Raw genomic sequence first — 27,293 nt, 5'->3', positions numbered from 1 at the left:
ATATATTATAAAATAAATAGAATTTTCACAAATGATGCTTTAAGTACAGAGTACACTTAAATTTTATTTTATTTTGTTTTAAAATGCTTTGTTTTGTTTTTCAAAGATTTTATTTATTGATTTTAGAGAGAGAAAGGGAGTAGGAAGAGCAAGAAGCATCAACTCATAGAGTAGTTGCTTCTCATGTGTGCCTTTACCCGGAAAGCTCTGGGATTAGAACCAGTGACTTTAGCATTTCAGGTCAATGATTTATCTACTGTGCCACCACAGGTTAGGCTGCTTTGTTTTGTTTTAAAATGTTATGACTTCTGAATTAATTTCAGAAGTATAATGGTCAGGTAATATATAACAGAAGAAAAAAACATGTTTTTGTAGCTCCTTATATTTCTAAATCTCTTTAGCTGGCTCTCAAAATCCTTCTTTTTTTTCCCTTTTCCAAGTGAGAAAAGGGAAATAGAGAGTCAGACTCCCACGTGTGCCCTGACCAGGATCCATATGGCAACCCCCATATGAGGCTGATGCTCTGCCCATCTGGAGTCATGCTTAAAACTGAGCTATTTCTTTTAGCATTTGAGGCAGAGGCTCCATGGAGCCATCCTTCATGCCTGTAGCCGATGTGCCTGAACCAATAGAGCCATGGCTGTGGGAGGTGGAGAAGCAAATGGTCACTTCTCCTGTGTGCCTGACTGGAAATCAAACCCAGGACATCCATACACTGGGCCAACACTCTACCATTAAGCCAACCAGCCGGAGCCCAAAATCCTCCATCTTCAGGCCCCAATTCACCTTTCATCTTTATTGCTAGTTATGCCCTTATAATAATCCTAAACACTAATGAGCCTAATGAGACAAATTGAAAAACTGCTAAAAATGTAAGGCCCTTTCTTTAATTATATTATATTATCATTTTATAAAATATTGTTTTATTCATCACTGTTTGATTTAATTATAAGGTTACATTCCAAAATCCTGTTTTAGAAAAGTACAGTTGATTCTTGAATGTCAAATGAATAGAATGTCTTTTTATCTCTTCTTCATAACCTATCACTTCTCATATTCATCTTTTAATGTTTCCTCCTGTTTAATTCATTTGCAAAGCCTATCAAGTTTTAGAAACTGTTATCTTTGGGTTACCACAGTACCCTCTCTTTATGAATTAGTACTAATTTTTTACTTGTTCTTTTTGGAGAGAGAGAGAGATGATAAGCATCAACTTGTAGTTTCACTTTAGTTGTTCATTGATTGCTTCTCATACGTGCCTTGATGGGAGGAGGGCTCTAGACAAGCCAGTGACCTTGGAGTTTTAAACCAGGACCTCAGCATCCCAGGTTGATGCTGTATTCACTGAGCCACCACCAGTTAAGCTTGTTACTTTTAAAATATTTTTTTTTTTTTTTTTTTTTTTTTTTTTTTTAATCTTTCTTGAAGCTGGAAACGGGGAGAGACAGTCAGACAGACTCCCGCATGCGCCCGACCGGGATTCACCCGGCACGCCCACCAGGGGCGATGCTCTGCCCACCAAGGGGCGATGCTCTGCCCCTCTGGGGCGTCGCTCTGCCGCGACCAGAGCCACTCTAGCGCCTGGGGCAGAGGCCAAGGAGCCATCCCCAGCGCCCGGGCCATCTTTGCTCCAATGGAGCCTTGGCTGCGGGAGGGGAAGAGAGAGACAGAGAGGAAGGGGGGCGGGGGTGGAGAAGCAAATGGGCGCTTCTCCTATGTGCCCTGGCCGGGAATCGAACCCGGGTACCCCCGCATGCCAGGCCGACGCTCTACCGCTGAGCCAACCCGCCAGGGCACTTTTAAAATATTTTTGGCCTGACCTGTGGTAGCGCAATGGATACAGCGTCAACCTGGAACAGTGAGATCACCAGTTCGAAACCCTGCACTTGCCTAGTCAAGGCACATATGGGAGTTGATGCTTCCTGCTCTTTCCCCCTTTCCCCTCTCCCCCCCTAAAATGAATAATTAAAATCTTTAAAAAATTAAATATTTTTTATATCTAGTATTAATATATTTTTGTATGATCAGTATAAGTTGGTATAAGTTAGTCAGTGTAAGTTAGTTATATGTACAGATGCACACATATACATGTTGGTGTAAGAGAAGTGTGGATAAAATGTTTTGGAAACTCAGAAGACAGAGATGTTAATAACCTGCTGGAGAAATTAGAGAAGCCACGTTTGGGTTAGGCCTAGATTAAGAACAGGTATAATTTGGGTAAGAAGAGATTGGAATGGATTTTCAATCTGAGAGAAGAGCAGAGGCAGAATTTCAGGGCTTATGTGAAGAATATAAGTGATGCACTGTGATTGGAGCCTGGGATTATTTTTTTTAATTTTTAATTTTATTTTATTATTGTTACTTTTTTACAGAGACAGAGAGTCAGAGTGAGGGATAGACAAGGACAGACAGACAGGAATGGAGAGGTGAGAAGCATCAATCATTAGTTTTTCGTTGCATGTTGCAACACCTTAGTTGTTCATTGATTGCTTTCTCATATGTGCCTTGACCATGGGCCTTCAGCATACCGAGTAACCCCTTGCTTGAGCCAGCGACCTTGGGTCCAAGCTGGTGAGCTTTTACTCAAACCAGGATGAGCCTGCGCTCAAGCTGGTGACCTCGGGGTCTCGAACCGGGGTCCTCAGCATCCCAGTCTGACGCTCTATCCATTGCGCCACCATCTGGTCAGGCAGAGAGCCTGGGATTATTGAAAGGACATAATTGGAGATAAAATTAAAAAGGTTTCTTGGGCCAGAAGACTTTGAGGGCCAGAAAAAGAGGTTTTAGAATAGAGAAGATATAAAAACATGTTTTTCTTTCTGTTATATTGTCTGACCAGTTGTGGAGAAAGATTAGAGGAAAACTTATGCATTTGAGCTATTCTATACTTTGATTGATTGTATATTTTTTAATTTGTAGTATGTTAAAGGACCTTGACATCTGTGACAGAAAGAAGGATGATCTCAGTACACGAAAGGATTTGTCAAAACCTGAGAAAATGCCTACCCAGCAATCTAACCAAGAAACTAGCACAGACTGTAATGGTACAAAAAGTATTTTAGACATATCATATTTTAACTACTTACTTCTGAAAACCAAGTAAAATTATATATTTACTCATGACTGTATAGTAAAAGATGGCAAATTTATAGTTCCTTTTGCCCTAATATAGAGTCATCGCTGTTCATTGGTTAGTTAGCATTTATTTGAACAACTGTGAACTCATGTTCTTTTTTTTGTGTGTGTGTGTGTGTATTTTTCTGAAGCTGGAAACGTGGAGAGACAGACAGACAGACTCCCGCATGCGCCCGACTGGGATCCACCTGGCACGCCCACCAGGGGCGAAGCTCTGCCCACCAGGGGGCGATGCTTTGCCCCTCCGGGCGTCGCTCTGTTGCGACCAGAGCCACTCCAGCGCCTGGGGCAGAGGCCAAGGAGCCATCCCCAGCGCCTGGGCCATCTTTGCTCCAATGGAGCCTCGGCTGCGGGAGGGGAAGAGAGAGACAGAGAGGAAGGAGAGGGGGAGGGGTGGAGAAGCAGATGGGCGCTTCTCCTGTGTGCCCTGGCCGGGAATCGAACCCGGGACCTCTGCACGCCAGGCCGACGCTCTACCACTGAGCCAACCGGCCAGGGCCCTGTGAACTCATGTTCTCACAAGGTAATTTAATCTATATTTTGAAAATACTGCTTGTTAGAAAATTATTTATTTTGAACCAAAATTTGCTTTCCTATAAATTAATCCTTGTGAAGTAATATTATTAGGTCTTTTAACTCTTCTTTATAGATATTGGTTTCTAGACATCCTCCTTGTTCTCTTTGTATGGACTCTGGGTTTGGATCTTAAAATTTAATCTTCTTTTTGTTGGATTTTTTTTTCTTTTCTTTTCTTTTTTTTTTTTTAGAGAGTGACAGGAAAGGAGAGAGAGTGAGGAGAAATATGAGAAGCATCAGTTCATAGTAGCATCACTTTAGTTATTCATTGATTGCTTCTCATATGTGCCTTGATTTGGGGGGGACAAGCAAGTGGCCTTGGGATCATGTTGAGGATCCCGCACTCAAGGTGGCGATCTCAGATTTCGAACCAGGACCTCAGCATCCCAGGTGGATGCTCTATCCACTGCAGCACCACCTGTCAGGCTTGATTTGTTCCTTAATTTGTTTAAAAATTTTTCTATTAAGTATTGAGTATATAAATAATCCAATAGCACTGTAAGACTGAAAAATAATAATCTCCTTTCTCACTTCTAATTTCTACTTCCCAGAAACTTTTGGTGTGGAAATTTGTGTCCTTTTATTCCGGAAGTTTTTTTGGTATTTCCTTTCTTGTCTTTTCTCTTTCATTCTTCCTGGAAATCATATTTTTTGGATGTTAATTATCTTTCTGTTTTACATCTCTTGCTTCTTCTCTGCTTTCTGGGAAATTTCATCAATTTTATCTTTAACTGTTCTATGAAATTTTTAATTTTTATCAAATTAATTTCCAAGAGCTCTTTTTGTTCTCTGAATTTCTGTACACATTTTATTCTTGTTTGATGTATGCTGTACATTTATACATGCATAGTAGTCTCTGTGTGTTATTTCTGTTTGCTCCAAATTTCTGTTTATTAAGAGCATTACAACATTAACTAATATAATTCTTGCAATGGCCTTTAAGGAGTTTCTGTTATTCCCATTTTACAAATAAGGAAACAGATGCAATAGAATTAAGTAATGTAGCTAATGACGCGTGCCCATAGAATTAGACAGAGCAGAGCTAGGCTTTGACCCCAGAAGTCTTGAGGCTCTTGAGTTTATACTGATGGGCTCTGCACTGTAATGTTTCTGCATCATTTAAGTTTCAAAATGGTTGGCTAGGACAGGGTCAAGGACAGGGTTCTATAGAACGTTGTTAGAGGTCACCGTCTCAGCTGACATCAGTCCATTCATCACCACTTATTCAACTAGTTAAAAATCTACTTTCAGACCATGTTTTTCTCTCCCTTGTCCACGGGGATGCAAAAGTCTTGGTCATATGACTTCAGAGTTCAAGGTCTGAGACAGCAAGAGAGAATGGGTGGTACATTGGCTCTACAGTGATACAGACCTGGAATACAAGCCTGTCTCCTACTCCTGGCTATGGCAAATTAGTTAAGCTTTTCTGGTCCTCAGTTTCTTCTATAAAATGGGGAGAATAATATAGTAATAACTTGCTGAGTAGTTGTCAAGATTCAAGGTGAAGTGCCTAGTGCACTGTAGGCCTTCAGTAAATGGTAGCTATTGTTATCTGCCAGTCTAGGAATCCTTTCAAAGACATAGTACATTAAAGTGGCTGGTTTATTTTCATGAACTCTTGCTAACTCTGTAATTGTTTCCTCTCCTTCTTTGAGCTCACAAAGCAGCCATTTGATAATATGTTCTAGAATTTGCCTTGAATTAACATCAAGATCACCAGCCTGTAGCTTTTGGCATTCACTTAACACTTTTTTGAAAATTAGAACAATGTTTGCCTGTCTTCACTCTTCCATTCACTCTGTTATTCACTAGGTGCCTCAAATATCAAAATCCTGTTTGCAGGTTTCCTTTGTATTCTAAAGTGTAATCTTTCTAGACAAGGAGACTTGAGCTCCTTTCCAATACCTGTATCTCTCTCTGAGCCTGTCTTGGCTTTCATTTCCTTCAGACTATTTATTCTCTCTCCCATCTCATGACCATTCTCCTTGCAGAGAAAACAGAAGTGAAGTAGGAATTCGGCAACTCCACTTTTACCATGTCGTACCTTATGTTCCTATTACATCAGTCACTAGTAAGAATCCACATTTCCCAACTCATTCTCACACTGATGTTTGTTCCCACATTGTTCCACACACCCTTATCTGTTCTTTCTTCCACTCCTTTCTGCCCTTTAGATCCTTCAACTGACTGTGCTTGGTCAGCAATTTCCCAGTGACCTCATTTTCTTCTCTGAACATTCTCTTCTCTTTATTTCTCTGATTGTCTCCTGAGAGTACTGTTTTCCTCTGCAGCCCCCTGTACTGCTTGTGTCTCCTGTATACCTTTGGTCCTAGGGGTGGAGTAGGCATATTACTTGCTTCCCTAACCCATTTGTTACCTTCATCTAAAGCCTTGCCTCCTTTGACATTACATTTCTTAGTTACTTGGGTTAAACAAAACTGTGGAGTGGTCTGGCTAGATTCAGATATCCAAACACTGTTATCAGGAACTTCTCACATATCTGCCTTCTCTCTCCCCTGTTCTATCTTTCCATCTCAATCCTCCATTTCTTTCTAACTCTGTTTTCTGCTTTCCCTTGTATTGGTCTTATTTCCAAACTGTATTTTCCTAAGTGGTAGCACAAGAGGGCCACCAGCAGCCTGTCCAGCTTGTTGAAAAGAGAGGTCTTTTCCAGCCAGCCAGAACACTCGACCCGATTCTCACTGAGCTACCTTATATCAGGTGCCCACTGAGGGAGTGGGGTAAAGGTGGTCTCCAAAAAGAATGTCTGGGTGCTATGCTGTTACCATTGAAAGGAAACGTGGGCCTGGCTGATTGGCACAGTAGTAGAGTGTTGGCCCAGCATATGGATGTCCTGGGTTCAATTTTTGGTCAGGGCACACAGGAGAAGCAACCATCTGCTTATCCACCCCTCCCTCTCTCCCTTCTCTCTCTCTGTGTCTCTCTTCCCCTCCCGCAGCCATGGCTTGGTTGGAACAAGTTGGCCCCAGGCTCTGAGGATGGCTCCATGGCCTTGCCTCAGATGCTAAAATAGCTCAGTTGCTGAGGGATAGAGCAATAGGCCCCAATATATGGGCAGAGCATCGCCTGGTAGGGGGCTTGCTCGGTGATCCCGGTCGGGGTGCATGCGGGAGTCTGTTACTCTGCCTCCCCACTTCTCACTTAAGAAAAAGAAAAAAATTAAAAGAAAAAAAGGAAGGAAGTCTGGATGCCAGGCAGACCAGAACAATCGTGAGGATGGGGGTAGGGGTAGGGGGAGATGTCCTTACCTGTGCAGCCCTTTATATATACTTTGTGTGGGCATGGTGAAATTTATACCTGAAGTTAATAAAAAATTGTATACAGTGATACCTTGAGATACGAATTTAATTCATTCTGTAAGCAAGAGCTCGTAAGTCAGTCAACTCTTATATCAAACTGCCAATGCTGGACCTGTGTGCCAATGCGCCAACTAGCGGCAGCTTCTCGAATCACAACTCGTATCGGAATTTCGCTCGCATCTCGAACAAAAATATGAGGTGTCGCAGCTCGTATCTTAAAAATTTGTATGTTGGTCTGTTCGTATCTCAAGGTACCATTATAAATTATAAAACTTCCCATTTTCCAATGACCTTTTTTAAGAGAAATATTAAAAATTAACATGAAATTAAATAAGATAGTTAAAAGCTCTTATGATATAGAATAGGGATAGTTTGATTTCAAATTATTTCACAAGCAGATAATGCAGTACTATAAGGTTGTTTATAACCTTGTTTGTAAACTACTTCAGATTTTACATGCATGACTTTGAAAATCTTTTTTTTAATGCTATTTATTGATTGAGAGGGAGAGAATGAGAGAGAGAGAGAAACATCCATTCATTTTTCCACTTATTTATACCTTCATTGGTTGTTTCTTATATGTGCCCTGACCAAGGATCAAACTTGCAACCTTGGTGTATCAGGACAATACTCTAACCAATTGAGCTACCTGGCAAGGGCAACTTTGAAAATCTTGTCTTACCTGTTTTCAAGGAAAAATATTAACATCATAATTACTTTATAGCCAGACAGATAAGTTTACAGCAGCAGCTTATTCGAGTGATGGACCACATCTGTAACTTAGTTGATACTATTCCTGAAATTGACCTGAAAGCTTTGGATTGTGGGAATGACCTGCTTCAGCAGAGGGACAGAAGGTATCTTGATTTTTCTTTCTCTGGAATTATCTGACTGCATTTCCACCACTCTGTCAGAAACATATAGGACAAACTTTTAGACATGTGGAATAGGATAAATTGTCACTATTTTTTAAATTTCTTTACTTTGCCTGTTTCTTTTGTATTTGTGTGCAAAATTTTGAAATTATTAAAAAGAGGATGTGTTTTGCTATAACTTGGGATGAGAACTAAGGATATACTTGTAAGATAATACAAAGAAAGAAAGATAATACAAGGAAGGAGGGAAGGAATGGAGGAGGGAGGGAGGGAATAAGGAAGGAAGGGAGGGAGGGAGTAAGGAAGGAAGGAAGATAAGAAGGGAGGGAGGAAAAAGGGAAGATAGGGAGGGAGGAAGGAAAAGAAAGAAGGAAGGGGCGGAGGGAGGGCGGGAGGAAGATATGTTTGTGTCACCTACCATGGTAGAGTGCTCATACTTAATATGGTGTTGTGTGTTTTCTCTCCAGAAGGAAACTCCTAGCTGAAGCAGATTTTAAACCAAGTGATGCTAGTGTTCTTGGCTCATTGTGGAGGTGCAGGCCTGGCGCACTCAGTAACCCCATGGAGGATATGGCATCTCTTTCCTTGCCTTGTGCATTTGCAAAGGGTGATTCTTGTCCCACAGAGAATTCTGATAAGGAGTTAAATTTTCCACCCATTCCTTCATATTCCATTTTTTCTGGGGACTCTTTAGTGACTATTACCCCAGAAAAGACAGGATTCTCAGCCACCAAGAAGAATCTCTTTGAAAGACCATTATTCAATTCCCATTTACAGAAGTCCTTTGTAAATAGCAACTGGGCTGAAACACCAAGGATAGAAAACAGAAATGAAAGCTCTCATTTCCCAGGAAATGTTCTTACAAGCACTGCTGTGAAAGATCAGAATAAACATACTGCTTCAATAGATGACTTCGAAAGAGAAATCCAGGCTTCCTGTGAGATTGATAATTTTGACATAAATGACTTAGATGATGACGATGAGTGGGAAAATATAATACATAACTTAGAAGCCAGCAAATCTTCTACAGCTGCCTATCAACCTATTAAAGCAGGTTGGCCAGTTAAATCAGTATCAGAAAGAATTTCTCCAGCCAAGACAAACTGTCTTCCAGTGGCAGCATCCAGTGCTCAAAATAAAAACTTCTCAGAGTCAATTCAGAATTACACTGGTAAGTTTAAAGTAAATTAAACGCTTATATTGAAATTGTGTAAGAAAAACCTTAGTAAGTCATCATTGCCTGAAAACTACATTGTTTCTATGCAAATTTCTGTAATATGAATTACAAATCACAGTTTCAAAAGCAAGTTGCTCTTTTGTCTCTAGCAGCTGTAGTTTTATAAAATGTGTAATTATAACCTATTGTAGTAAAACTCTAAAGTCATTACAAATGCTTTGCCTTTATTTATTTATTTATTTTTATTTTTATTTTTTTCATTTTTCTGAAGCTAGAAACAGGGAGAGACAGTCTGACAGACTCCCGCATGCACCCGACCGGAATCCACCCGGCATGCCCACCATGGGGCGACGCTCTGCCCACCAGGGGGCGATGCTCTGCCCATCCTGGGCATCGCCATGTTGCGACCAGAGCCACTCTAGCGCCTGAGGCAGAGGCCACAGAGCCATCCCCAGCGCCCGGGCCATCTTTGCTCCAATGGAGCCTTGGCTGCGGGAGGGGAAGAGAGAGACAGAGAGGAAAGCGCGGCGGAGGGGTGGAGAAGCAAATGGGCGCTTCTCCTGTGTGCCCTGGCCGGGAATCGAACCCGGGTCCTCCGCACGCTAGGCCGACGCTCTACCGCTGAGCCAACCGGCCAGGGCAAATGCTTTGCCTTTAAATTAACATTTTTTTAGTCCCTAAAACAATCTCATGAGGGCCAAGTTTTGTTTTTCTTTTTAATTTTATTGATTTGAGAGAGAGAGACAGAAACATCGATTTGTTGTTCTACTTACTTATGCATTCTTTAGTTGATTTCTGTATGTGCCATGACTGGGGATCAAACCCTCAAACTTGGCATATCAGGATGATGCTCTCATTAACTGAGCTACCTGGCCAGGGCTGTCAAGGACCAAGTTTTCAATGATTTGGGGGATGGGCAAAAGCAAAGCTGAATTTATATGTTAAAAATATGTGTAGATTTTGAGAACTGATTAATTTGTCAATTAGAGAAATGTGTTATGTTATAAAGTATTAAAATATAGGGCAGTCTAAGAAAGATATGGAGTCAAATTCCTTAAATCAATCAAATTCTTTTGGCCTAGAATCCTTTTAATTCATCCAATAAATATTTATTGAGTGCCCACTGTGTGCATGTTCTGCTCTAGGTTCTGGTAATAGGTGAATAATAATGTATAAATAGTTCTGCCCTCTTGGAGCTCAGTTTGGGGGGGGGGGTTTGGAGGAGTGAAATTAGCCACTGTAAAGGCTGCAGAGAAAATTCCAAGATCAAATTTGAAACTTTGTATCAACCATATAAAATCATCACAAAGTGCTTTTTTCTTTTTAGGGGAAACAAATTTAGATGTGCAAAATTTTATAAAGTACAGCCCTCTATTTTTACTATTGATTACTTAATACCACAGAGGTTGTTCTTATAGTTACACTGTTGACCTTTAAAAACAACCATTAATGGATTTATTTTTGTATCATGTTAGAATGTGTCATACTTGAGGTTTGCAATTATCTTTGAGATAGTTGAGTGTTGGGGTTGGGTTAGAGTAACTGCCAAAGCTGGCATGAGTTCCTCTTGTTCTCTGTGCTGAACCAGAGTTGTGGCTGCAAGGATGGAGAGCAGAGGGCAGATGGGAATGACATTGTGGAAAGAGAATCAGGAAGCTAAGGTGATGACTCAGGTCTCTGACCCAGTGACTGGGAAACTATGACACCATTATCAGAAATAGGGGAGTCAAGAGACAAGCGTATTTGGAGAAAAGCTAAAGAGGACTATTTCTCAGGACTTGCTGAGCTTATGGCCCTGGCTGGTTAGCTCAGTCAGTTAGAGCATTGTCCCTAAACGACAAGGTTGTGGATCGATCCTTGGTCAGGGCACATATCAGAAGCAGCCAATGAAAGCACAACTAAGCGGAACAATAAATGGATGCCCCCCCCCCCCCCCCCCCCCGCACTCACTGAAATAAAAAAAGACTTGTTGAGCTTACACTGTTGATAAGTCATTCAGGTAGAAATAAAAATGCCTTGTAGACAATTAGAGATGCATCTAAGACTGGAACTTAGAAGCAGATCAGTCAGGTCTTAAAGAGATCTAGGCCTTCTGTGCATAGGTGATGCTTAAGATAGGAAAACTTCAAAAAAAGAATGTCCAAAGAGCCCAGCTCCGAGGGTCTAAAATAATCCCAAATTTAAGGGACAGGTGGAAGAAGTGGAACCAAGAAAGGGATTTAAATCCACAGTTGTCTTGAAGGTCAGTCAAGAAAGAAGAGGGAGTAAATACTGAGTAGTGCTATAGTGCTGTAGAAAAATCAAGGAAAGACTTGATTTTGGCCTGTAGGAAGAAGTCTGGTGGCTTTGATACTTGTATGGGAAGAAATTCAGTAAATGGTTAAAGAAGGCATTTGCTGCAGGGAAAAAGGTAAGCCGGTGATTATGCAGGACAAAGGGGAAGTGCTGAAACTGACTTGTGATATTAATGCACTGATTTTTCTTAACACTGATTATTTTTTTTAGACCAGCCGGCACAAAATTTAACATCCAGAAATTCAAAACACAAGCATTTCCAAAGTCTTAACTTTCCTCATACAAAAGAAATGATGAAGATTTTTCATAAAAAATTTGGCCTGCATAATTTTAGAACTAATCAGCTAGAGGCGATCAATGCTGCACTGCTTGGCGAAGACTGTTTTATCTTAATGCCTACTGGTATGTATTTTTAGATATGAATTGGCAGGGATCCATTGGCAGATGTGAAACGAAAGCCCTTTAATAGAAATAAAAAGAACACCAACACAGTGTTTCTATCATTTCTGGGCCTCTGAAGCCCCCGTGCCATTGTGTTGTATTACCTCAGACCCTCTGTTCTGGTTGTTGACATGATAACGTTTATAGCCCTTTTAAGATTTTCAACTCAAAGATCATTCATTGTATGGAACTGATCTAGAATTTCTCTTCAGGAATTTTTTTTCTAATCTAAATTAGTCTGGAACATGAACAAAAATGTAGGACTGGAATGGAAACATGACCGTTTCTGGCATTTTATTTGGTACAATCTAGTGTTGCACGGTGGTTAAAATCATCAGCTTCGGAGTGATGGATGGCCGCCCTACAGTTTATCAGCGGTGTGACCATGAGCAAGGCACTTCACCTCCTGAACCCCATGTATGCAGTGGGGTGATAATAATAAAGTACCTGCCTTACGGAGTGTCATGAGAATTAAAAGCATTTAGTGTTATTCTTTCTTGGCCTATTTTGTAGAGGTCCAGGACTTTTCACTGTGCTATAAATGTTTATAACAGCTGTTGAGTGATTTGTAGTCATCCAAGTCAGAATATTAAATAAGCAGTTAGGATAAGAAGCATGAGGAGTTTGGAGCTTGAGTACTTAACACATGTCTCTTTCCCTCTGCCTTTTACTCGCCTTGTTGTGACCTTAAGCAACAGCCCTAGCCGGTTGGTTCAGCGTAGAGCGTCAGCCTGGCCTGGCTTGTGGAAACCCCAGATTCGATTCCTAGTCAGGGCACACAAGAGAAGCGACCATCTGCTTCTCCACCTTCCTTTCTCTCTTTCTCTCTCTCTCTTTCTCTCTTTCTTCTCCTGCAGTCATGGCTGAAGTGGTTTGAGCAAGTTGGCCCCAGGTGCTGAGGATAGCACCATGGCTTTACCTCAGGCACTAAAATATCTCAATTGCTGAGTAACAGAGCAGCGGTCCCAGATTGGCAGAGCATCACCCCATAGGGGGCTTGCTGGGTGGATCCCAGTTCGGACGCATTTGGGAATCTGACTCTGTCTCTCCATTTTTCACTTAAAAAATAAAAAGCAAGCAAAAAAAAACAAAAACAAAGCAATTATAGTTATTGCCATTATTGTTAAATAGTGTCTGAGCATCTGAATTTTTTCAAACTAATTTTAAATGATGTTGGCTTAATCACCTCATATTTCATTAACTTGTTCACTCTGTGGTGATTCTAACTTAGTACTCCAGAACTAAAGTGGGAAAGGGCCCTGGCTAGTCCAAGGTCTTTCAAGGCAGTACTTTTTTTTTATTTTTTTATTTTTCCGAAGCTGGAAACAGAGATGCAGTCAGACAGACTCCTTCATGCGGCCAACTGGGATCCACCCGGCATGCCCATCAGGGGGCGATGCTCTGCCCATCTGGGGTATTGCTCCGTTTCAACCAGTGTCATTCTAGTGCTTGAGACAGAAGCCATGGAGCCATCCCCAGCGCCTAGGCCAACTTTGCTCCATTGGAGCCTTGGCTGCGGGAGGGGAAGAGAGAGACAGAGAGGAAGGAGAGGGGGAGGGGTGGAGAAGCAGATGGGCGCTTCTACTGTGTGTCCAGGCCGGGAATCGAACCCGGGACTCCTGCACGCTAGGCCGACGCTCTACCACTGAACCAACCGGCCAGGGCCACAAGGCAGTATTTTTCAACCACTGGTTCCTGAACTGGTGTCGTCTGCCAGCCTTTTGTGTACCAGTGCTGGTCCACGTTCTGGCAGTTGAAAAACACTGCTTTAGGTTTCTGAGGGGGCATTTTTAAGTGTCCTTTCACACCTTTTGATTTATATACTTACAAAAATTCCAAATAAAGTTTCTTTTACACAAAAAACTTGTAAGCCACTGATGTAGTATATTTTGGAGGTAATAAAATTGAGTCATGGTAAGGTTAAATGGCATATCTAAGTCACATAACCTATTAAGTGATAGGGCAGAAAGTAGAACTCAGCTTCTTGCTCTTATCCTTGACATTTATACATATATACTAAAGTGAAATTTACTTACTACACATACAGATAGAATGTGTTTTTTAAAAAAATCAAAAACTGAAACTGCCTAGCACAAGTTTTTACCATTAGTGGACTGATGAAGTTGAAATGAGCGATTAATCATTTTAATTACCATTAAATATGTACTGATTGTCTTGCCATTTGTATTAGAGTTACATGGAGAGAGATTCCACTTGGGCTTTGGTCATGAAATTTCTTTATTTTTATCATCTGTTAGTACACACAAATGTAATTCTACCCTTCTTATATGTCAAAGGAAGAGTATTACCTTATTGATAAGAGTATGGGTAGTAAAAACTGATACTTATGCTAGCGGTTTAACAAACATCTTTTATTTTTTTAATTTATTGTGTTTACATAGATTTAGTGTTCCCCCAAATACATCTTCTCCTCCCCTGTATTTCCCAGTACATCCCCCTCCTCGTAACGTCCTCCCCACTTGCCTCCAGGATTTGCTTTTCTGTTCTCATCCTATCTTGAATAAGGTCCATCTCTGAGATGACCGGGCCTGTGGGCTTCATCTTGAGGTACGTCCCCTTTTTTTTTTTTTTTAATTTATTTTTATTTTATTTTATTTATTTATTCATTTTTTAGAGAGGAGAGAGAGAGACAGAGAAGGAGAGAGAGGAGAGAGAGAAGGGGGGAGGAGCTGGAAGCATCAACTCCCATATGTGCCTTGACCAGGCAAGCCCAGGGTTTCGAACTGGCGACCTCAGCATTTCCAGGTCGACGCTTTATCCACTGTGCCACCACAGGTCAGGCTGTTCTCATCCTATCTTATCATCACCTTTCCCTCTGTCCACTTTCCCTCTTGATCCTTTGATCCTGCCTCTGTCTCTATTTTGTTCTTCAGTTCATATTATTTGTTGGATTCCTCAAATGAGTGAGGTCATATGCTATTTTTCTTTCTCTGCCTGGCTTATTTCACTTAACATAATAGTTTCTAGGTCCATCCATGTCGCAAAAAGTAATATTTCCTCCTCTTTCATGGCCGCGTAGTATTCCATTGTATATATGTACCAAGGCTTTTTTCCCCCTAAATTTATTTATTTATTTATTTATTTATTTATTTACAGAGACACAGAGTCAGAATGAGGGATAGACAGGGACAGACAGACAGGAACAGAGAAATAAGAAGCATCAATCATTAGTTTTTCGTTGCACATTGCAACACCTTAGTTGTTCATTGATTGCTTTCTCATACATGTCTTGACCGTGGGCCTTCAGCAGACCGAGCAACCCCTTGCTTGAGCCAGTGACCTTGGGTCCAACCTGGTGAATTTTTGCTCAAACCAGATGAACCCACGCTCAAGCTGGCGACCTCGGGGTCTCGAACCTGGGTCTTCTGCATCCCAGTCCGACGCACTATCCACTGCGCCACCACCTGGTCAGGCTGTACCAAAGCTTTTTAATCTACTCGTCCAGACACTTGGGCTGTTTCTAGATCTTGGCTATTGTAAACAATGCTACCATAAACATGGGGGTGCATTTCTCCTTTTGAATCATTGATGTGGTGTTCTTAGGATATATTCCTAAAAGTGGGATAGCTGGGTCAAAAGGCAGTTCCATTTTTGATTTTTTGAGGAATCTCCATACTGTTTTCCACAGTGGCTGCACCAGTCTGCGTTCCCACTAGCAGTGCAGGACGGTACCCTTTTCTGCGCAGCCTTGCCAGCACTTATTCTGTGTTGTTTTGTTGATGAGCGCCATTCTGACTGGTGTGAGGTGATATCTCATTGTGGTTTTAATTGGCATTTCTCTTAATGATTTGTGATGTTGAGCATTTTTTCATCTGCCTACTGGCCATCTGTATGTCCTCTTTGGAGAAGTGTTTATTCATTTCTTTTGCCTATTTTTTGATTAGATTGTTTATCTTCCTGGTGTTGAGTTTTACAAGTTCTTTATAAATTTTGGTTATTAACCCCTTATCAGATGTGTTGTCGAATATGTTCTCCCATTGTGTGGGTTGCCTTTTTATTTTGTTCATATTGTTTTTAGCTGTGCAAAAGCTTTTTAGTTTGATATAGTTCCATTTGTTTATCCTGTCCTTTATTTCCCTTGCCCATGTAGATAAATCAGCAAATATATTGCTGCGAGTGATGTCGGAGAGCTTATTGCCTATGTTTTCCAATAGGATGCTTATGGTTTCTTGACTTATATTTAAGTCTCTTATCCATTTTGAGTTTGTTTTTGTGAATGGTGAAAGTTGGTGGTTTAGTTTTATTTTTTTGCAGGTAGCTGTCCAATTTTCCCAACACCATTTGTTAAACAGACTGTCTTTACTGGATTGTATGCTATTACCCTTGTCAAATATCAATTGTTCATAAAGGTGAGGGTTTATTTCTGGGTTCTCTGTTCTGTTCCATTGATCTGTATGCCTGTTCTTATGCCAGTACCAAGCTGTTTTGAGTACAATGGCCTTGTAGTATACCTTGACATCCAGAAGTGTGATACCACCCTCTTTATTATTCTTTTTCAAGATTGCTGAGGCTATTTGTGTTCGTTTTTGGTTCCATATGAATTTTTTAGAATATTTGTTTTATATCTTTGAAGTATGTCATTGGTATTTTAATGGGAATTGCATTGAATTTATAAATTTGTTTGTTTAAAATGTACATTTTAATGATGTTTATTCTTCTAACCATGAACACGGTATATGCTTCCATTTGTGTCTTCCTTGATTTCTTTTATCAATGTTTTATAATTTTCCGAGTACATGTCTTGAAACACCTTGGTTAAATTTACTCCTAGATACTTTTTATTTCTTTGTTGCAATAGTGAAGGGGACTGTTTTCTTAATTTCTCTTTCAGACAGATCATTGTTGGTGTATAAAAATGCCTCTGATTTCTGAGTATTAATTTTATATCCTGCCACCTAGCTGAATTTATTTATCGGGTCCAGTAGTTTTTTGACTGTGACTTTAGGGTTTTCTATATACAATATCATAACATCAGCAAATAATGATAGTTTTACTTCATCTTTTCCAAGTTGGATGCCTTTTATTTCATCTTCTTATCTGATTGCTGTGGCTAGGACTTCCTGAACTATATTGAATAAGAGTGGTGAAAGGGGGCACCCCTGCCTTATTCCTGATCTTAAGGGGATTGCTTTTAATTTTTGCCCATTGAGAATGATGTTGGCCATGGGTCTGTTATAGATGGCCTTTATCATGTTGAGGTATGTTCCCTGTATTCCCACTTTGTTGAGAGTTTTGATCATAAATGGGTGCTGGATTTTATTGAATGCTTTTTGTGCATCTGTTGATATTATCATATGGTTTTTGTCCTTTTGTTTATGTGATGAATCACATTGATTGATTTGTGAATATTGTACTAGCCTTCCCTCCCCAGCATAAATCCCACTTGATCATGATGTATGGATCTGGTTTGCTAATATTTTGTTGAGAATTTTAGCATCTAAATTCATCAGGGATATTGGCCTATAGTTTTCTTTCTTTGTGTTGTCTTTGCCTGGTTTTGGAATCAGAATTATGTTCGCCTCATAAAAGGAGCTTGGAAGTTTTCCCTCCTCTTGAATTTTTTGAAATAGCTTGAGAAGGATAGGAGTTAGTTCTTCTTTGAATGTTTGGTACAACTTGCTTGTGAAGCCATCTGGCCCAGGGCTTTTGTTTGCTGGGAGTTTTTTTGAACTGTTTTGATCTCATTTGTTGTAATCGGTCTATTTAGCTTTTCTGATTCTTCCAGATTGATTTTTGAAAGATTATATGTTTCATGGAATTTGTCCATTTCACCTAGGTTGTCTGATTTTTTGGCATACAGATCTTCATAGTATTTTCTTACAATCTTTTGTATTTTTGCTATGTCCGTTGTTACTTCTACACCCTCATTTCTAATTTTATTTATTGGAGTCCTTTTTCTTATTTTCTTGGTGAGCGTGGCTAAGGGTTCATCGATCTTGTTTACTTTTTCAAAGAACCTCAGCTCTTGGTTTTATTGATCCTCTGTATTGTTTTTTTAGTCTCTATGTCATTTATTTCCACTCTGGTCTTTATTATTTCCTTCCTTCTACTTCCTCTGGGCTTTACTTGCTATTCTTTTTCTAGTTCTTTCAGTTGCAGGATTAAGTTGTTTATTTGAGCTTTTTTTTAGCTTCTTAAGGTATGCCTGTAATGCTATGAACTTCCCTCTCAGGTCTGCTTTTGCTGAGTCCCACAGATTTTGAGTTGTTACATGCTCATTTTCATTTGTTTCAAGGAAATTTTTTATTTCTCCCTTGATATTGTTGATCCATTTGTTATTTAATAACATGCTGCTTAGTTTCCAGGTGTTTGAGTGTTTTTCAGTTTTTCTATTGTAGTTGATTTGTTGTTTCATGCCATTGTGGTCAGAGAAGATACTTGATATGATTTCAATCTTCTTAAATTTGTTGATACTCGTTTTATGCCCTAATATGTGGTCTATCCTGGAGAATGTACCATGTGCACTTGAAAAGAATGTATATTCTGCTCCTTTAGGGTGAAAGGTTTTGAAGATGATCTAGTGCAGGTGTCCCCAAACTACAGCTCATGGGCTGCATGCGGCTCCCTAAGGCCATTTATCCAGCCCCCACCACACTTCGGAAGGGGCACCTCTTTCATTAGTGGTCAGTGAGAGGAGCACTGTATGTGGCGGCCCTCTAACCGTCTGAGGGACAGTGAACTGGCCCCCTGTGTAAAAAGTTTGAGAACCTCTGATCTTGTGTGTCCCTTAATTCTGCTGTTTCTTTGTTAATTTTCTTTCTTGAGGACCTATCCAATGATGTTATTGGGGTATTGAAATCCCCTACTATTATAGTATTGCTGTTGATCTCTCCCTTTATGTCCATCAAAGTCTGCTTTATATATGTAGGTGCTCCTATATTAGGTGCATAGATATTTACAATGGTTATCTCTTCCTATTGGATTGCTCCCTTTATCATTATGTAGTGACCTTCTTTATCCCTTACTATAGTCTTTGTTTTAAAGTCTATTTTGTCAGATATAAGTATTGCTACCCCAGCTTTTTTTATTTCCATTTGCATGAAATTTTTCCCCCATCCTTTTACTTTCAGTCTATGTGTATTTTTTGTTCTGAGGTGGGTCTCTTGTAGACAGCATATGTACAGATCCTGTTTTCTTATCCATTCAGCTACCCTGTGTCTTTTGATTAGAGCATTTAATCCATTTACATTTAAGGTTATTATTGATATGTAGTTGTTTATTGCCATTTTTTTCTTTAAATCTACATTCCTCTTTTACTAGTTTTTTTCCACCCGCTTTGTTCTCTTTAGAGCAGGCCCCTTAACATTTCTTGCAGCATTGGTTTGGTTGTGATGAATTCCTTGAGGTTTTTTTTTTTTTTTTGTCTGGGAAGCTTTTTATTTTTCCTTCAATTTTAAACGATAGTCTTGTTGGATAAAGAAGTCTTGGTTGTAGGTTCTTGTTCTGTATTACCCTGAATATTTCTTGCCATTCCCTTCTGGCCTCAAGTGTTTCTGTTGAAAAGTCAGATGTCATCCTTATGGAGGTTCCTTTGTAGGTGATTGACTTTTTTTTCTCTTACAGCTTTTAGTATTCTTTCTTTATCTCTTATCTTTGGTATTTTGATTATGATATGTCTTGGTGTGAGTATCTTCGGGTTCTTTTTTAATGGGGTTCTCTTTGTTTCTTGAACCTGTGTGACTCTTTCAGCATCAATTTAGGGGAATTTTCGGCTATAATTTCTTCAAACATGTCCTCTATCCCTTGTTCTTTCTCTTCTCCTTCAGAAACCCCTATTATGTGGATATTGTTTCTCTTCATGTTGTCACAGAGCTCTCTTAAGAGTTTCCTCAGACTTTTTGATCCTCTTTTCTTTTTGCTGTTCTGCTTCCGTGCTTTCGCTTATCTTGTCCTCTAAGTCGCTGATTCGATCCTCTGCTTCATCCAGCCTGCTTTTAATTCCCTCTTGTGTAATCTTTATTTCTGATACTGTGTTTGTCATTTCTGTCTGGTTCTTCTTTATGATTTCTGTGTCCCTTTTGATGCTTACAGTTTCTTTATTGAGGTGTTCATTAAGTCCATCCATTGTAGCTTTGAGATCCTTAAGCATCCTAACAATCATTTTATACTCTACATCCAATAATTTGATTACTTCCATTTTATCCAGGACTTTTTCTGAGGATTTGTCTCATTGAAGCATGTGACTTATGTTTCTCTGCCTTCCCATTGTTTCTGTGTGAGGTTTGCAGGTTTGTTCTAGTTGTGGTCTCCTTACCTAGTAGAGCTACTTTGAAGTCTTGATTTGTTTGTTTTCAGTTTACTTATCTTAGTGGAAGTCTTGTTTACTGATCTCAGCAGGGGGTTTATTTGAAACTATCCAGGAATGCAGTGGGTGTGACCTCGGAGAATCTGAATGCTGTTCTGCCAGCTGCTCTCTGGGAGCAGGCGCTTTCTCAGCTTCATTAGGGGGAGGTGTATCTCAGACCTCTCTGGAGACCTGAGTTACAGCCCCTCCACCCCACTTCTTGCTTTCAACTCTGTCCTTCACACTGATTGGAGCTGGAGAGCTTTCTGGAGGTGGGTCACCCAGAACCACTTTAGGCTTGTGCTGTGTGGAGGGATCAACCTGTCCCACAGCTATGGCTGCCTCTGCACTGGATTAGTCAGCTTCTCAGGTCATCCCAGGCATTCCTCTGCCTGTCACCATCTGTCTCACTCTTTCCACTTTGTTTTTGGAAAACAAGTCAGTCTTCTCAACTCTCCTTGCCCGCAGGGCCCAAGGCAAGTGGTTGTGAGCGATATTTTCTGCTCTGTTCCTTTAAGGCACCCCCACCGCTTCCCATACACAGAACTTTGTTCCTCTCCCCTCTCAATGCTTTCTGTCTGTCTCCGCCAGTCCCTGGATTTCTAGGCTGGGTCTCCAGTTCTGAGACTGAGGGCCCCCGTCTCTCAAGTCTCTCTCCTTGTAATGAGAGCCCTTCTGGGTTCTCATCCTCAGCCTCCTCACACTCCTGGAAGCAGGGGAACCCCCACTGCGCCCCTGCACTCCTTACCAGGATCAGTGTGGATTCTTCTTTGCTCCTTGGTTTTTTTGTTTGTTTGTTTGTTTTTTTGTATTTTTCTGAAGCTGGAAACGGGGAGAGACAGTCAGACAGACTCCCGCATGCGCCCGACCAGGATCCACCCGGCACACCCACCAGGGGCAACGCTCTGCCCACCAGGGGGTGATGCTCTGCCCCTCCGGGGCGTCGCTGTGCCGCAACCAGAGCCACTCTAGCGCCTGGGGCAGAGGCCAAGGAGCCATTCCCAGCGCTCGGGCCATCTTTGCTCCAGTGGAGCCTCGGCTGCAGGAGGGGAAGAGAGAGAGAGAGAGGAAGGAGGGTGGGGGGGTGGAGAAGCAAATGGGCGCTTCTCCCGTGTGCCCTGGCCAGGAATCGAACCCGGGTCCCCCCGCATGCCAGGCCGACGCTCTACCGCTGAGCCAACCGTCCAGGGCCTGCTCCTTGTTGTTTTTTTATATAATTTATTTTTATTTATTTAGTGACAGAGACAGAGAGAGTAACAGAGTGGAAGGGAGAGAGATGAGAAGCATCAATTCTTTGTTGCGGTTTCTTAGTGATTGCTTTCTCATATGTGCCTTGACCAGGGGGCTACAGCAGACTGAGTGACCCCCTGCTCAATCCAGATGAGCCCACACTCAAACTGGCAACATCGGGGTTTTGAACCTGGGTCTTCCACGTTCCAGTCTGATGCTCTATCCACTGTGCCACCGCCTGGTCAGGCTGCTCCTTGGTTTTTGAGACCTGTTCTTTTAGTCCAAAGTTGGGTTTTTCATTGTTCCTAAATTATTTTTTTTTTAATAATTTTATTTTTTTAATGGGGCGACATCAATAAATCAGGATACATATATTCAAAGATAACAAGTCCAGGTTATCTTGTTCAATTATGTTGCATACCCATCACCCAAAGTCAGATTGTCCTCTGTCACCTTCTATCTAGTTTTCTTTGTGCCCCCCCCTTTCCTTCTCCTTTTCCCCCCTCCCCCCGTAACCACCACACTCTTATCGATGTCTCTTAGTTTCACTTTTATGTCCCACCTACGTATGGAATAATGCAGTTCCTGGTTTTTTCTGATTTACTTATTTCACTTCGTATAATGTTATCAAGATCCCACCATTTTGCTGTAAATGATCCGATGTCATCATTTCTTATGGCTGAGTAGTATTCCATAGTGTATATGTGCCACATCTTCTTTATCCAGTCATCTATTGACCGGCTTTTTGGTTGTTTCCATGTCTTGGCCACTGTGAACAATGCTGCAATGAACATGGGGCTGCATGTGTCTTTACGTATCAATGTTTCTGAGTTTTGGGGGTATATACCCAGTAGAGGGATTGCTGGGTCATAAGGTAGTTCTATTTTCAGTTTTTTGAGACACCACCATACTTTCTTCCATAATGGTTGTACTACTTTACATTCCCACCAACAGTGAATGAGGGTTTCTTTTTCTCCACAGCCTCTCCAACATTTGCTATTACTTGTCTTGTTAATAATAGCTAATCTAACAGGTGTGAGATGGTATCTCATTGCAGTTTTGATTTGCATTTCTCTAATAACTAATGAAGATGAGCATCTTTTCATATATCTGTTGGCCATTTGTATTTCTTCCTGAGAGAAGTGTCTGTTCATGTCCTCTTCCCATTTTTTTTATTGGATTGTTTGTTTGTTGTTGAGTTTTATGAGTTCTTTGTATATTTTGGATATTAGGCCCTTATCTGAGCTGTTGTTTGAAAATACCATTTCCCATTTAGTTGGCTTTTGTTTATTTTGTTTTCAGTTTCTCTTGCTTTGCAAAAACTTCTTAGTCTGATGTAGTCCCATTCATTAATTTTTGCCTTCACTTCTCTTGCCTTTGGAGTCAAATTCATAAAATGCTCTTTAAAACCCAGGTCCATGAGTTTAGTACCTATGTCTTTTTCTATGTACCTAAATTAATTTTTAATCCAGTTTGGCAGTATGAGCTGGGAGTCTGTGCGTCTACCTACTCCACTGACATCTTAGAATCTCATCAAAACTGAGATTCTTGAAGTGCCCTCTGGATCATCAAAGAAACTGTAAACCATGTTAAATATGGGTTTTAATGTTCTATTTTTTATAACATTTTAACTCTTTAAAAATTAAATATTATAGTCTTGGCCAGAATGCTCGGTTGGTTAGAATGTTCTTACGATATGCAAAGATTTGGAGTAGGGGGATTCAATCCCCAGTCAGGGCACATACAGGAATAGGTTGATGTTAAGTATTATATAGAATTTTTTTTTTAATCCTAGAGTACCCCTTGTACTGCATTTGGATTTCCCGGGTAGACTTTTTCAGTGAGAGAGAAAGGGACAGATGGAGATAAACAGGAAGGGAGAAACATGAGAAGCTTCAACTTGTACTAGTTCATTGATTGCTTTCTCATATATGCCTTGACCCAGGGTCAAGCCAGTGACCCCTTGCTGAAGCCAGTGACCTTTGGGCTCAAGCTAGAAATGATGGGGTCATGTCTATGATCCCATGCTCAAGCTGGCACCTTTGGGGTTTCTGGGCCCCCGAACCTGGGTCCTCAGCATCCCAGCCTAGTGCTTTATCCACTGTTACCTCCTGGTCAGTCCCAAATAGACTTTTGAAGGAATTCTATGACATTTTAAGTTTCCTGCCCTGCCATTTTAAGATTGTTGCTTTTGCAGTCGTATGTACCTACATGAAATGTCCTAAAAGATCATCTTTACACATTTAAATTACCCAAGTATTTTGGCTCATTTGAATATGACAAATTGTTTGCACCATGGGGAATATAACTTGGTGTTAATTGTCCTATAATTACCTTAAGTATCATATGTGGTTTACTTTGTAACTTTTGCCTCAAGATAGAAACTGTCATATTTTTTTGTCATTTCTCTGATGTATTTTTTTGTCATTTCTCTTTTAGGAGGTGGTAAAAGTTTGTGTTACCAGCTCCCTGCTTGTGTTTCTCCTGGGGTCACTATTGTCATTTCTCCCTTGAGATCACTTATAGTGGATCAAGTCCAAAAGCTGACTTCATTGGATGTAAGTGAAAAACAAAACACTACTGATTATAATAAAGATACTAAGAAAAACATAACTATATTTATAAATAATTATAATTATATTTTCTTTTTATTTATTTATTTATTTTTCTGAAGCTGGAAACGGGGAGAGACAGTCAGACAGACTCCCGCATGCGCCCGACCGGGATCCACCCGGCATGCCCACCAGGGGCGAAGCTCTGCCCACCAGGGGGCGATGCTCTGCCCCTCCGGGGCGTCGCTCTGCCGAGACCAGAGCCACTCTAGCGCCTGAGGCAGAGGCCAAGGAGCCATCCCCAGTGCCTGGGCCATCTTTGCTCCAATGGAGCCTCGGCTGTGGGAGGGGAAGAGAGAGACAGAGAGGAAGGAGGGGGGAGGAGGGGTGGAGCAGATGGGCGCTTCTCCTGTGTGCCCTGGCTGGGAGTCGAACCCGGGACTTCTGCACGCCAGGCCGACACTCTACCACTGAGCCAACCGGCCAGGGCTATAATTATATTTTAGTACTCTTGGCTACCTTTTTTATTTAATAGTTTGTGAATTATTAGAATAAAATTCAGCAATTACATTAAGTTGTACATTTATTTAAGCATAAGTCTTTGAAAATTCTGATCTCTGTACAATCTAGTTTTATTCTAGAAGAATATACTTTAGAAAGAACTTGTAACTTGTGTTTTGCTGATGTAAATTTTTTTTTTACTAATATGAAAGGATTTCTTTTCTTATTACTGCCAGATCAGCATAGTTCTTATATCACTTCCTGAATATCTTAAAGTTCATACACCTGCAGGTGCCCACACAGGTCTCCTTTTTCCTCCTGGCTGAAATTAAGAATATGAATGCATTCTACTAACTCCTGTGTATTGTGATCAAACAAAACTATTTCCACCTTTTTTTTTTGCAACGGGTTTGCCGCCAGAACACAGGTATCTTGAAAACCACCACTAACACAAGGCCAAAATGGGAAAGGAAAAGACCCATATTAACATCGTAGTCATTGGTCATGTAGATTCCGGCAAGTCAAAACTACTGGCCATCTGATCTACAAATGTGGTGGGATCAACAAAAGAACCATCGAAAAATTCGAGAAGGAGGCTGCCGAGATGGGGAAGGGCTCCTTCAAGTATGCCTGGGACTTGGATAAACTGAAGGCTGAACGTGAATGTGGTATCACCAGTGATGTCTCCCTGTGGAAATGTGAGACCAGCGAGTATTATGTGACTGTCATTGATGCCCCAGGACACAGACTTTATCAAAACATGATTTTAGGTACATCTCAGGTGGACTGTGCTGTCCTGATTGTTGCTGCTGGTGTTGGTGAATTTGAAGCAGGTTTCTCCAGAAATGGGCAGACCCGCGAGCACGCCATTCTGGCTTACACACTGGGTGTGAAACAACTGATTGTTGGTGTTAACAAAATGGATCCAACTGAGTCTCCCTATACCCAGAAGAGATGCGAGGAAATTGTTAAAGAAGTCAGCACCTACATTAAGAAAATTGGCTACAACCCTGACACAGTAGCATTTGTGCCTATTTCTGGTTGGAATGGCAACAACATGCTGGAGCCAAGTGCTAATATGCCCTGGTTCAAGGGATGGAAAGTTACCGGTAAAGATGGCAGTGCCAACAGAACCACACTGCTTGAAGCTCTGGATTGCATTCTGCCACCAACTCGTTCAAATGACAAGCCCCTGCATCTGCCCCTCCAGGATGTCTACAAAATTAGTACAGTACCTGTGGGCCGAGTGGAGACCGGAGTTCTCAAACTCAGCATGGTGGTCACCTTTGCTCCAGTCAATGTTACAACTGAAGTCAAGTCTGTTGAAATGCACCATGAAGCTTTGAGTAAAGCTCTTCTTGGGGACAGTGTAGGCTTCAATGTCAAGAGTGTGTCTGTCAAAGATGTTTAACGTGGCAATGTGGCTGGTGACAGCAAAAATGATCCACCAATGGAAGTAGCTGGCTTCACACAGCTCAGGTGATTATACTGAACCATCAAGACCAAATCAGTGCTGGCTATGCGCCTGTGCTGGATTGTCACACAGCTCATTTTGCTTGCAAATTTGCTGAGTTGAAGGAGAAGATTGACCGCCGTTCTGGCAAAAAGGTGGAAGTTGGCCCAAAGTTTTTGAAATCGGGTGATGCTGCCATTGTGACGTGGTTCCTGGCAAGCCCATGTGTGTCAAGAGCTTCTCTGACTATCCTCTTCTGGGCCGTTTTGCTGTTCGTGACATGAGACAGTTGCTGTGGGTGTCATCAAAGCGGTAGATAAGAAGGCAGCTGGAGCTGGCAAAGTCACCAAGTCTGCCCAGAAAGCTCAGAAGGCTAAATGAATATTACCCCCAATACCTGCCACCCCAGTCTTTTTTTTTTTTTTTTACAGAGTCAGAGAGAGAGAGATAAAGAGGGACAGACAGGAACGGAGAGAGATGAGAAGCATCAATCATCAGTTTTTCATTGCGACATCTTAGTTTTCATTGATTGCTTTCTCATATGTGCCTTGACCAGGGGGCCACAGCAGACAGAGTAACCCCTTGCTCAAGCCAGCGACCTTGGGTCCAAGCTGGTGAGCTTTTGCTCAAACCAGATGAGCCCGCGCTCAAGCTGGCGACCTCAGGATCTCGAGCCTGAGTCTCTTCCACATCCCAGTCCGACGCTCTATCCACTGCACCACCACCTGGTCAGGCTGCCACCCCAGTCTTAATCAGTGGTGGAAGAACGGTCTCAGAACTATTTGTCTCAATTGGCCATTTAAGTTTAATAGTAAAAGACTGATTAACGATTACAATGCATCATGAAACCTTCAGAAGGAAAGGAGAATGTTTTGTGGACCATTTGGTTTTTTGTGTATGTGGCAGTTTTTAAGTTACTAGTTTTTAAAAATCAATACTTTTTAATGGAAACAACTTGACCAAAAACCTGTCTCAGAATTTTGAGACCCATTAAAGCAAAGTTTAATGAGAAACCTGTGTGTTCTTTTGGTCAAAACTGTAACTTTCTCTTATACTATTTACAAAAGTCTTAAGAGTTGCTTATTTCTGGTGTTACTTTAGTTACTATTTCTGTGCTGATACTTCAGAATTGGATAATTCTGTTTTTCTGGGTGGTGACTTTTTTTTCCACTGTCTGAAGGAGAATCGTCTTTATATACTAAAAAACTGGGTGTCTGTTAAGTATAATAGTAAATAGGACAGATAAGCAAAGTAACTTGTTTACATGTAAGCTACTTTATGAAGGCCAAATTCTGTTAAAGTTCATGTGTTACATTTAAAATTCTATAGTTAGATCAATGAATATTGACTTGATTTGTTCTGTCAAATTTTAGTTTTCCAGTTACACTGGAATGTGAATTCACATTTACAGAATACTGAGGTGTAGTTAAAAG

General features: G+C 40.9%; 1 protein-coding gene and 1 pseudogene across 2 annotated transcripts in view; both read left to right on the top strand.

The window, feature by feature from the left end:
* Positions 1–27,293, top strand: part of BLM (BLM RecQ like helicase) — a 117,425-nt gene that overhangs the window by 29,065 nt on the left and 61,067 nt on the right. For both annotated transcript variants that reach the window (XM_066355441.1, XM_066355443.1), the window contains exons 5-9: positions 2,920–3,044; positions 7,756–7,888; positions 8,374–9,077; positions 11,589–11,780; positions 23,794–23,912. In XM_066355441.1, coding sequence (XP_066211538.1) covers positions 2,920–3,044; positions 7,756–7,888; positions 8,374–9,077; positions 11,589–11,780; positions 23,794–23,912 — 1,273 coding nt within the window. The remainder of the gene's footprint in view (positions 1–2,919; positions 3,045–7,755; positions 7,889–8,373; positions 9,078–11,588; positions 11,781–23,793; positions 23,913–27,293) is intronic.
* LOC136384562 (elongation factor 1-alpha 1 pseudogene) lies at positions 24,817–26,267 on the top strand (annotated as a pseudogene).

The sequence above is a fragment of the Saccopteryx leptura genome, chromosome 13, assembly GCF_036850995.1.
Source record: "Saccopteryx leptura isolate mSacLep1 chromosome 13, mSacLep1_pri_phased_curated, whole genome shotgun sequence".
In the NCBI taxonomy this organism is placed as follows: Eukaryota; Metazoa; Chordata; class Mammalia; order Chiroptera; family Emballonuridae; genus Saccopteryx; species Saccopteryx leptura.
The sequence above is the reverse complement of the archived record's forward strand: the minus strand, read 5'-3'. Positions and strand labels throughout refer to the sequence as shown.